This window comes from Oncorhynchus mykiss, chromosome 21, assembly GCF_013265735.2.
Source record: "Oncorhynchus mykiss isolate Arlee chromosome 21, USDA_OmykA_1.1, whole genome shotgun sequence".
NCBI lineage: Eukaryota > Metazoa > Chordata > Actinopteri > Salmoniformes > Salmonidae > Oncorhynchus > Oncorhynchus mykiss.
This window is the reverse complement of record NC_048585.1, coordinates 63363281-63375884: the sequence shown is the minus strand read 5'-3', so window position 1 is coordinate 63375884 and position 12604 is coordinate 63363281. Positions and strand designations below refer to the sequence as shown.

Genomic DNA, 12604 nt, shown 5'->3' with positions numbered 1-12604 from the left:
CATGATTTGCGTCCAGATCACCAACGCAACTGGTTCGCCTGGCGTCCAGATCACCAAGGCAACGGGTCGCCTGGCGTCCAGATCACCAAGGAAACGGGTTCGCCTTGTGTCAGCCGGACGGCTACCAGAAGCTGATGCTTCTACCGCGTCACGTGATGAGGGTGAGGCGCCCTGAGATACATGTTTGCTAAGGACAGATCTAGGATCTAGACCAAAATACATAAGGCTGGAAGTACAATGCAAAAAATAGACCTTGAATCAGTTTAAATTACACGAGAATGACATCAGATAGTTAGCAGGTGTCTTCTAGGTTTAATATATTTTTTCGCCCTAGATGTCTTCAGGAACCCTGGCGACTGCATTTCAAGCAGTGTTTTTGATATATCTATTCACATAGCCAAGTTAGAACATATTTTACATGGACTTATTTTAGCTGTGCATGTCCCTTCAAGTACCTTCTGTCTCCCAGTTTCGCTGTAACTGTCCACCATCTTCCTAAACTCGTCCGTTTCGTCGTGATCCTCGCCGATGTAACCGTCGTTGGGATGTGCTTCACGATACTTCTCTGTGTTGGTCGGCAGTTTGAACACTTTTCTCTGTCTCACAACCATATTTTCAAACATTTTGCAGCGCAAACAAAATACACGTTTTTTTCCTGAACCTTGTCTTCTGGGGACTGGAAAGTTTATAGCTAACAACTTGAAGCAACGCCGTTGGTTATAGCAGTGCATGCACGTCATTCCGCACGGATCCAGAAGAGGGCGCACGCGTACCATGCGTCGACCATACCAGTATTTTAGTCTTATTTCAGGGAGTCGGGAGTCGGGAAGATCCTTGCTCTGCAAGGAAACTATTTCATAGTTGGAAAAAAATATTTTGTTGCCTTATAAGCTTAAAAATACAATTTAGGGGAGTTTTATAAGGGGAAGATTTGCTTTTGGAATTGAAAAAATATTTGTTATATATTACATTTCTATATGCTTAATTTTCAGATGCAAAACGAGTCTGTTTTGAGTATTTTGTTGTCAACTCTGTCAGTGATGTCTAACCCCCTTAAGATCAATCATTTTTGTCAATATTCTTAAAAAATATTTGGATCACTGTTCTGCAACACATGCTTAAACTATTCAAAGTCAAATTAAATGTATTGGTCACACACACATTTTATCAGATGTTATCGGTCACACACACATTTATCAGATGTTATTGCGGGTGTAGAGAAACCCTTGTGTTTGTTCCCAGCTCCAACAGTGCAGTATTATTTAACTATTTACAACAATACACACATATAAAAGTAAAAAGAATGCAATTACGAAATAAATAAATATTGATTTGCTTGCTGAGCTAGACCTAAGGGATAATGTTTGCTTTATAGATGTTTTATGTTCTGAATCTGAAATCATGCCAACATTTATATAGCACTATAAAATAAATAGAAGTTTGGAGATTTGTATTTCATATTTTAATAATCTAATATTAGAGTGAAACAATCAAGGCTTTTAAACACTTTTTAGACAATAAATGTAAAAATGAAATCACTTTTTTGGTTTCTGTCTCACCCTGATCAGTTTCCCCTGTCCTTGTGATTGTCTCCACCCCCTCCAGGTGTCTCTTATTTTCCCTGGTGTATATATCCCTGTGTTTCATGTCTCTCTGTGCCAGTGTATGTATCCCTGTGTTTCATGTCTGTCTGTACCAGTGTATATATCCCTGTGTTTCATGTCTCTCTGTGCCAGTTCGTCTTGTATGTTCCAAGTCAACCAGCGTGGTTTTCAAACCATCTGCCTCCCGTGTCTGCATCTGGGTCTCGCCTTGTGCCCTTATAGTACGAACTGGCCATGACAGACCCAGCAGACTGGGACCAGCTCTGCCACACTGTCTCCCTGCAGGGAGCCACCATTAGGAGACATGAGGAGCTACTACAGGACCTTCTGGAAAGGCTCAGTTCCATGACAGACCCAGCAGACTGGGACCAGCTCTGCCACACTGTCTCCCTGCAGGGAGCCACCATTAGGAGACATGAGGAGCTACTACAGGACCTTCTGGAAAGGCTCAGTTCCATGACAGACCCAGCAGACTGGGACCAGCTCTGCCACGCTGTCTCCCTGCAGGGAGCCACCATTAGGAGACATGAGGATCTGGTTCAGGACCTTCTGGAAAGGCTCAGTTCCATGACAGACTGGGACCAGCTCTGCCACACTGTCTCCCTGCAGGGAGCCACAATTAGGAGACATGAGGAGCTACTACAGGACCTTCTGGAAAGGCTCAGTTCCATGACAGACCCAGTAGACTGGGACCAGCTCTGCCACGCTGTCTCCCTGCAGGGAACCACAATTAGGAGACATGAGGAGCTACTACAGGACCTCAGTTCCCTGACAGACCCAGCAGACTGGGACTAGCTCTGCCACGCTTTCTCCCTGCAGGGAGCCACAATTAGGAGACATGAGGAGCTACTACAGGACCTTCTGGAAAGGCTCAGTTCCATGACAGACCCAGTAGACTGGGACCAGCTCTGCCACGCTGTCTCCCTGCAGGGAGCCACCATTAGGAGACATGAGGAGCTACTACAGGACCTTCTGGAAAGGCTCAGTTCCATGACAGACCCAGTAGACTGGGACCAGCTCTGCCACGCTGTCTCCCTGCAGGGAGCCACAATTAGGAGGCAAGAGGAGCTACTACAGGACCTTCTGGAAGGTCTCAGTTCCATGACAGACCCAGCAGACTGGGACCAGCTCTGCCACACTGTCTCCCTGCAGGGAGCCACCATTAGGAGACATGAGGAGCTACTACAGGACCTTCTGGAAAGGCTTCGTTCCCTGACGGAACGCCACGACCAAGGGTTCAAGGCTATCATGGAGCGAATCAGTGAGTTAGCTCATAGGCAGCACGCCACCTCCAAGACCACCCAATAACCTGTCTACTATCAGTGGTGGGTTTGTACAGCCTCCCCCAGCTCCCCAAGAGCCCCGCTTACCACCTCCGGAGCCATTTTTATTTCACCTTTATTTGCTAGTTGAGAACAAGTTCTCATTTATAACTGCGACCTGGCACAGATAAAGCAAAGCAGTGCGACACAAGCAACAACACAGAGTTACACATGGAATAAACAAACGTACAGTCAATACAATAGAAAAAGTCTATATACAGTGTGTGCAAATGGTGTGAGGAGGTAGGCAATAAATAGGCCATAATAGTGAAGTAATTACAAGTCAACGAGAGCATACTGTTCGCAGTGGTGGGTGGTATATGGGGCTTTGGTTAGTTACCGTTTTTTAATCTCTGCATCATTCTGAACCAGTATGCCGCTGTAAAGAGTACACCAGATGTATTCGGTGCTTGTGATAACATTTTATTTGATACTGTATATATTTCAAAGGTTAATATTTAGAAAAATATTTTCAAAAATAGATTGTCCTGTCTTTCACGAGTCCCTGATTTATCTTGACAGATCTTGTGTGACTCTACATTTTTTACTTCTGTTTAACCAACTAGAAATAGAGCCAAAATGTGCCGTTACTTCAGTAAATTGTCAGCACATGTCATACCACATGAATCCACAAGAGGGCGGACACGTACCATGTATCGATCACCGTAACAGGTTTTCAATTACCATTTAGTCAACAAACATTTTTTTGTTTGATGATAAAATGTAGACAGATGTTCAGTTTGGAAACAGGAGGACCAGAGCTGTTTTATTATTTCAGAGAAACAGGAACTTGTTTAGTCTAGTACAAGTTCTTTGACTTCCAGCATGTAGATATAAACCCTTCTCTTCATCCATATGGACTCAGGGTTGGGGCCAATTCAGCTTTCAGTACCAGAATGATGGATTCATTAAATCATTCACTGTATTGAAGTCTGATTTGAGCCCAGTCCTGATCCACTGACAGTGATATATGTAAATCATATCAGACTAATACACAGTTAACATGTTACAGAGAACAGACAGTAGAACACACAGCAGGTCCTGGTAGCGTGTTACTGGTAGCGTGTTACAGGGAAGATGTAAACATGTTTGACACATGTTGGTCTCAGTTTACACAACAGAAGGCCTGTCAGGTTATACATGGATACAATGGAATGACAAACATTATACACCCACATTATATACATACACACACACACACACACACATTATACACAAACACACACCCCATAGGTTAGTTGTACTGGCTGTAACAGAGCCAGTGGTTAGAGGTCAAAGGTCATTAGTATCAGCTCTCACATGGAAGCCTCAGAACACCTATAGGTCACTTGGGGTTTTGGGAGATGACCTCTACAGTCACACAGGATCACAGTTCAGCGGTTAGATATCAACGGGTGGGAATGTTACATCCGTCTGTCTGTCAGTTAGAGATCTCCCAGCCTTCCCTCGGTCTCTGACACACCCAGGAAGTAGTGGGGTGAAAGGTAGCCAATCAGAACACAAGGCCACTGGCGGTTGTCCAATCAGCATCCCAGACCGCTGATAGATCCGATGCGGTCCACCTTCATGCCGAAGCATCCCCTGGCGGTGGCGCTCTTCCTGCTCCGACCACGGAACATCCTCTGTTGGCGCAGAAAGTCTAGGAACAACCTGGGGACCACAGGACCCGCCCCCATGCCACGACCAGCCAATCCCTGGGAGGGAGGATGGTAGGAATGGGAGGGGCCAGAAGTGGAACCTTCAGAGGTGATGTCTGGTTGGTTGAGGATCAGAGAGCGGAGCTGAGCGCTGAAGAGATTATCTAGTACCTGGACGGGGGGAAGGGGAAGAGGGAAGAGGGAAGGGGGGAAGGGGAAGGGGAAGAGGGAAGAGGGAAGAGGGAAGGGGGGAAGGGGAAGAGGGAAGAGGGGAAGGGAAGGGGGGAAGGGGAAGGGGAAGAGGGAAGAGGGAAGGGGGGAAGGGGGGAAGGGAAGAGGGAAGGGGAAGGGGAAGGGGAAGAGGGAAGTGGGAAGGGGGGAAGGGGAAGAGGGAAGAGGAAGAGGGAAGGGGAAGAGGGAAGGGGGGAAGGGGAAGAGGGAAGGGGAGGAGGGAAAGGGAAGGGGGGAAGGGGAAGAAAGGGGGGAAGGGGAAGAGGGAAGAGGGAAGGGGAAGAGGGGAGGGGGGAAGAGGGAAGAGGGAAGGGGGGAAGGGAAGAGGGAAGGGGAAGAGGGAAGGGGGAAGGGGAAGAGGGAAGGGGAAGAGGGAAGGGGGGAAGGGGAAGAGGGAAGGGGAAGAGGGAAGCGGAAGAGGGAAGGGGGGAAGGGGAAGAAAGGGGGGAAGGGGAAGAGGGAAGAGGGAAGAGGGAAGGGGAAGAGGGGAGGGGGGAAGAGGGAAGAGGGGAAGAGGAAGAGGGAAGGGGGGAAGAGGAAGAGGGAAGGGGAAGAGGGGGTGTGGGAGGAGGGGGAGATGAGGGAGAGAGAAGGGGGAGGGGAAGGGAGAGAGAAGGGGGGGTGGGAGGAGAGGAGAAGAGGGAGAGAGGAGGGGAAGGGAGAGAGGAGGGGGTGTGGGAGGAGGGGAGGAGAAGAGGGAGAGAGAAGGGGGGTGGGAGGAGAAGAGGGAGAGAGGGGGGGAGGGAGAGAGGAGGGGGCGTGGGAGGAGGGGAGGAGAAGAGGGAGAGAGAAGGGGGGTGGGAGGAGAAGAGGGAGAGAGGGGGGGGGAGGGAGAGAGGAGGGGGTGTGGGAGGAGGGGAGGAGAAGAGGGAGAGAGAAGGGGGGTGGGAGGAGAAGAGGGAGAGAGGGGGGGAAGGGAGAGAGGAGGGGGTGTGGGAGGAGGGGAGGAGAAGAGGGAGAGAGGAGGGGGTGTGGGAGGAGAAGAGGGAGAGAGGGAGAGAAGAGGCATCAGTGCATTGTCACGATAATTCATATAAAGTAGTCATTTGTTAAATTACTGGTACTGTACGTGTGAAAGGTAAACCATTGTGTAAATCCTTTAAACGACTGAGATAATGGAAATCCAATGAGCGAAATCTCCATCTGGGACAGCCAGAAGAGGACTGGTACCTCCTCAGAGCCTGGTTCCTCTCTACCCAGTACAGCCAGAAGAGGACTGGTCAGCCCTCAGAGCCTGGTTCCTCTCTACCCAGTACAGCCAGAAGAGGACTGGTACCTCCTCAGAGCCTGGTTCCTCTCTACCCAGTACAGCCAGAAGAGGACTGGTCAGCCCTCAGAGCCTGGTTCCTCTCTACCCAGTACAGCCAGAATAGGACTGGTACCTCCTCAGAGCCTGGTTCCTCTCTACCCAGTACAGCCAGAAGTACTGAGTAAAAATAAACAAATAAGAGAAATGTTCCATACGCACAAAAATATAATTTTTCTCATTAGATGCACAAACTTGTTAACATCCCTGTTAGTGAGCATTTGTCCTTTGCCAAGATAATCCATCCACCTGACAGGTGTGGCATATCAAGAAGCTGATTAAACAGCATGATCATTACACAGGTGCACCTTGTGCTGGGGACAATAAACGGCCACTCTAAAATGTTAAAATGTCACAGATGTCTCAAGTTTTGAGGGAGTGTGCAATTGGCATGCTGACTAGAGGAATGTCCACCAGAGCTGTTGCCAGATAATTTAATGTTAATTTCTCTACCATCAGCCGCCTACAACGTTGTTTTAGAGAATTTGGCAGTTTGGCCTCACAACCGCAGACCACGTGTATGGCTTTGTGTGGGCGAGCAGTTTGCTGATGTCAACTTTGTAAACAGAGTGCCCCATGGTGGGGTTATGGTATGGGCAGGCATAAGCTACAGACAGTGAACACAATTGCATTTTATCACACACTTATCAAGAGAACATCCCTGGTCGTCCCTACTGCCTCTGATCTGGAGGACTCACTTATCAAGAGAACATCCCTGGTCGTCCCTACTGCCTCTGATCTGGAGGACTCACTAAACAGAGAACATCCCTAGTCGTCCCTACTGCCTCTGATCTGGAGGACTCACTAAACAGAGAACATCCCTGGTCGTCCCTATTGCCTCTGATCTGGAGGACTCACTAAACAGAGAACATCCCTAGTCGTCCCTACTGCCTCTGATCTGGAGGACTCACTAAACAGAGAACATCCCTGGTCGTCCCTATTGCCTCTGATCTGGAGGACTCACTTATCAAGAGAACATCCCTGGTCATCCCTACTGTCTCTGATCTGGAGGACTCACTTATCAAGAGAACATCCCTGGTCGTCCCTACTGCCTCTGATCTGGAGGACTCACTAAACACATGCTTCGTTTGTAAATGATGTCTGAGTGTTGGAGCATGCCCCTGGCTTTCTGTAATTAATAAAACAAGACAATTGTCTACTTTGCTTAATATAAGGAATTTGAAATTATTTACACTTTGACTTTTGATGCACTAAATATATTTAAAACCAAATACTTTTAGACTTTTACTCAAGTAGTATTTTACTTGGTGACTTTCACTTTTACTTGAGTCATTTTCTATTACGTATCTTTACTTTTACTCAAGTATGACAATTGGGTACTTTTTCCACCACTGTAAGGAGTCTCTCTGTCCCCCTAGCATCTCACCTGGTTCTCAAACACCTCCACTGTTAAGGAGTCTCTCTGTCCCGCTAGCATCTCACCTGGTTCTCAAACACCTCCACTGTAAAGGACATGTGCCCTGCACATATTTCACCCAGCATTCTCTCTCTCCCTCTCAGCTCTACTAAGGTCATGTTGTGCTGTCTGGCCTTGAACCAACATGAGACAGTATAACTTAACACAACACTGGTACATCCTCCCTGGGTCCATATTCACAAAGCATCTCAGAGTAGGATCAGATCCCCTCTTTGTGAAGACGGGCCCTCGGGTGTTGGTAAAGGCACCTCACTTACCTGTGTGTCGTGTTTCCGAGGTGATGGTCGGGGCGAGGGTTGGGACGAGAGTCGAGACTCCACACTCAGTGACAGAGAGGAGAGGAGGATGAGGAGGAGAAGGGTACGGGTGGAAGAAGAAGATGAAGCAGCCATCTTTGTTTGAGAAGAAAAAGTAAAAAAACAAAAAGAAAGGTCAAAATAATAAATGATATTGTTCTTCAGGAGAGTAGATAATAATAATAATACTGAGTGGAATCCGTAGGAAAAACAATTCCTTGTCTCTTCGAGTAGTAATCCAACCGGTTACTGTTTCCTAAAAGTTGTTTTAAAGTACTCTTTAGGATCCTTTAATGTTGTTTTCCTGGTTCGTCTAAGATCTCTTCTTTATCCTGTAGAGTCAGGATGTGTCTGTATGTGAACTGAGCAGGGGTTAGGTTATAAACAAGAACGCTGTGATGTCACACATTCTGCTGAGTTACCCCTGGAGACGAGGAACCCCGAAATGACACGACACACCCCTTCACCACCGTTACCTAGCCTACATCCTCCTCTTTACATTATGGACTGTTAACAGGTCCCCACCGTTACCTAGACTACATCCTTCTCTTTACATTATGGACTGTTAACAGGTCACCACCGTTACCTAGCCTACATCCTCCTCTTTACATTATGGACTGTTAACAGGTCACCACCGTTACCTAGACTACATCCTCCTCTTTACATTATGGACAGTTAACAGGTCACCACCGTTACCTAGACTACATCCTCCTCTTTACATTATGGACAGTTAACAGGTCACCACCGTTACCTAGACTACATCATTCTCTTTACATTATGGACTGTTAACAGGTCACCACCGTTACCTAGACTACATCCTCCTCTTTACATTATGGACTGTTAACAGGTCCCCACCGTTACCTAGACTACATCCTCCTCTTTACATTATGGACTGTTAACAGGCCACCACCGTTACCTAGCCTACATCCTCCTCTTTACATTATGGACTGTTAACAGGTCACCACCGTTACCTAGACTACATCCTCCTCTTTACATTATGGACTGTTAACAGGTCACCACCGTTACCTAGACTACATCCTTCTCTTTACATTATGGACAGTTAACAGGTCACCACCGTTACCTAGACTACATCCTCCTCTTTACATTATGGACAGTTAACAGGTCACCACCGTTACCTAGACTACATCCTTCTCTTTACATTATGGACTGTTAACAGGTCCCCACCGTTACCTAGACTACATCCTTCTCTTTACATTATGGACTGTTAACAGGCCACCACCGTTACCTAGACTACATCCTCCTCTTTACATTATGGACTGTTAACAGGTCCCCACCGTTACCTAGACTACATCCTCCTCTTTACATTATGGACTGTTAACAGGTCCCCACCGTTACCTAGACTACATCCTCCTCTTTACATTATGGACAGTTAACAGGTCACCACCGTTACCTAGACTACATCCTCCTCTTTACATTATGGACTGTTAACAGGTCACCACCGTTACCTAGCCTACATCCTCCTCTTTACATTATGGACTGTTAACAGGTCACCACCGTTACCTAGACTACATTCTCCTCTTTACATTATGGACAGTTAACAGGTCACCACCGTTACCTAGACTACATCCTCCTCTTTACATTATGGACTGTTAACAGGCCACCACCGTTACCTAGACTACATCCTCCTCTTTACATTATGGACAGTTAACAGGTCACCACCGTTACCTAGACTACATCCTTCTCTTTACATTATGGACTGTTAACAGGTCCCCACCGTTACCTAGACTACATCCTCCTCTTTACATTATGGACTGTTAACAGGTCACCACCGTTACCTAGACTACATCCTTCTCTTTACATTATGGACTGTTAACAGGTCACCACCGTTACCTAGACTACATCCTCCTCTTTACATTATGGACTGTTAACAGGTCACCACCGTTACCTAGCCTACATCCTCCTCTTTACATTATGGACTGTTAACAGGTCACCACCGTTACCTAGACTACATTCTCCTCTTTACATTATGGACAGTTAACAGGTCCCCACCGTTACCTAGACTACATCCTCCTCTTTACATTATGGACTGTTAACAGGCCACCACCGTTACCTAGACTACATCCTCCTCTTTACATTATGGACTGTTAACAGGTCACCACCGTTACCTAGACTACATCCTTCTCTTTACATTATGGACTGTTAACAGGCCACCACCGTTACCTAGACTACATCCTTCTCTTTACATTATGGACTGTTAACAGGTCACCACCGTTACCTAGACTACATCCTCCTCTTTACATTATGGACTGTTAACAGGTCACCACCGTTACCTAGCCTACATCCTTCTCTTTACATTATGGACTGTTAACAGGCCACCACCGTTACCTAGACTACATCCTCCTCTTTACATTATGGACAGTTAACAGGTCACCACCGTTACCTAGACTACATCCTTCTCTTTACATTATGGACAGTTAACAGGTCACCACCGTTACCTAGACTACATCCTTCTCTTTACATTATGGACTGTTAACAGGTCCCCACCGTTACCTAGACTACATCCTCCTCTTTACATTATGGACAGTTAACAGGTCACCACCGTTACCTAGACTACATCCTTCTCTTTACATTATGGACTGTTAACAGGTCCCCACCGTTACCTAGACTACATCCTTCTCTTTACATTATGGACTGTTAACAGGTCCCCACCGTTACCTAGACTACATCCTCCTCTTTACATTATGGACTGTTAACAGGTCCCCACCGTTACCTAGACTACATCCTCCTCTTTACATTATGGACAGTTAACAGGTCACCACCGTTACCTAGACTACATCCTTCTCTTTACATTATGGACTGTTAACAGGTCCCCACCGTTACCTAGACTACATCCTTCTCTTTACATTATGGACTGTTAACAGGTCACCACCGTTACCTAGACTACATCCTCCTCTTTACATTATGGACTGTTAACAGGTCACCACCGTTACCTAGCCTACATCCTCCTCTTTACATTATGGACTGTTAACAGGTCACCACCGTTACCTAGACTACATTCTCCTCTTTACATTATGGACTGTTAACAGGTCCCCACCGTTACCTAGACTACATCCTCCTCTTTACATTATGGACTGTTAACAGGCCACCACCGTTACCTAGACTACATCCTCCTCTTTACATTATGGACTGTTAACAGGTCACCACCGTTACCTAGACTACATCCTTCTCTTTACATTATGGACTGTTAACAGGTCACCACCGTTACCTAGACTACATCCTCCTCTTTACATTATGGACTGTTAACAGGTCACCACCGTTACCTAGACTACATCCTTCTCTTTACATTATGGACTGTTAACAGGCCACCACCGTTACCTAGACTACATCCTTCTCTTTACATTATGGACTGTTAACAGGTCACCACCGTTACCTAGACTACATCCTCCTCTTTACATTATGGACTGTTAACAGGTCACCACCGTTACCTAGACTACATCCTTCTCTTTACATTATGGACTGTTAACAGGTCACCACCGTTACCTAGACTACATCCTTCTCTTTACATTATGGACTGTTAACAGGCCACCACCGTTACCTAGACTACATCCTCCTCTTTACATTATGGACTGTTAACAGGTCACCACCGTTACCTAGCCTACATCCTTCTCTTTACATTATGGACTGTTAACAGGCCACCACCGTTACCTAGACTACATCCTCCTCTTTACATTATGGACAGTTAACAGGTCACCACCGTTACCTAGACTACATCCTTCTCTTTACATTATGGACAGTTAACAGGTCACCACCGTTACCTAGACTACATCCTTCTCTTTACATTATGGACTGTTAACAGGTCCCCACCGTTACCTAGACTACATCCTCCTCTTTACATTATGGACAGTTAACAGGTCACCACCGTTACCTAGACTACATCCTTCTCTTTACATTATGGACTGTTAACAGGTCCCCACCGTTACCTAGACTACATCCTTCTCTTTACATTATGGACTGTTAACAGGTCCCCACCGTTACCTAGACTACATCCTCCTCTTTACATTATGGACTGTTAACAGGTCCCCACCGTTACCTAGACTACATCCTCCTCTTTACATTATGGACAGTTAACAGGTCACCACCGTTACCTAGACTACATCCTCCTCTTTACATTATGGACAGTTAACAGGTCACCACCGTTACCTAGACTACATCCTTCTCTTTACATTATGGACTGTTAACAGGTCCCCACCGTTACCTAGACTACATCCTTCTCTTTACATTATGGACTGTTAACAGGTCACCACCGTTACCTAGACTACATCCTCCTCTTTACATTATGGACTGTTAACAGGTCACCACCGTTACCTAGCCTACATCCTCCTCTTTACATTATGGACTGTTAACAGGTCACCACCGTTACCTAGACTACATTCTCCTCTTTACATTATGGACAGTTAACAGGTCCCCACCGTTACCTAGACTACATCCTCCTCTTTACATTATGGACTGTTAACAGGCCACCACCGTTACATAGACTACATCCTCCTCTTTACATTATGGACTGTTAACAGGTCACCACCGTTACCTAGACTACATCCTTCTCTTTACATTATGGACTGTTAACAGGTCACCACCGTTACCTAGACTACATCCTCCTCTTTACATTATGGACTGTTAACAGGTCACCACCGTTACCTAGACTACATCCTTCTCTTTACATTATGGACTGTTAACAGGCCACCACCGTTACCTAGACTACATCCTTCTCTTTACATTATGGACTGTTAACAGGTCACCACCGTTACCTAG

General features: G+C 46.3%; 1 protein-coding gene across 1 annotated transcript; it reads right to left on the bottom strand.

Moving 5' to 3' along the window:
* Positions 1–3671: 3671 nt before the first annotated feature.
* On the bottom strand, positions 3672–12295 carry si:ch73-265d7.2 (C-type natriuretic peptide 2). The gene is made up of 2 exons (XM_021578351.2): positions 7796–12295; positions 3672–4734 (listed from the first exon to the last, which is right to left on the bottom strand). Exons 1-2 carry the CDS (start codon positions 7928–7930, stop codon positions 4450–4452), a joined length of 420 nt encoding a protein of 139 aa, XP_021434026.1. The 5' UTR covers positions 7931–12295; the 3' UTR covers positions 3672–4449.
* Positions 12296–12604: the final 309 nt, after the last annotated feature.

Excerpts from the sequence above, each read along its gene's own strand:
- si:ch73-265d7.2 (XM_021578351.2), bottom strand. The coding sequence starts at position 7,930 with ATGGCTGCTTCATCTTCTTCTTCCACCCGTACCCTTCTCCTCCTCATC. Across the intron at positions 4,735-7,795 it reads CTCGGAAACACGACACACAG|GTACTAGATAATCTCTTCAG; the intron begins GTAAGTGAGGTG and ends CCCCCCGTCCAG.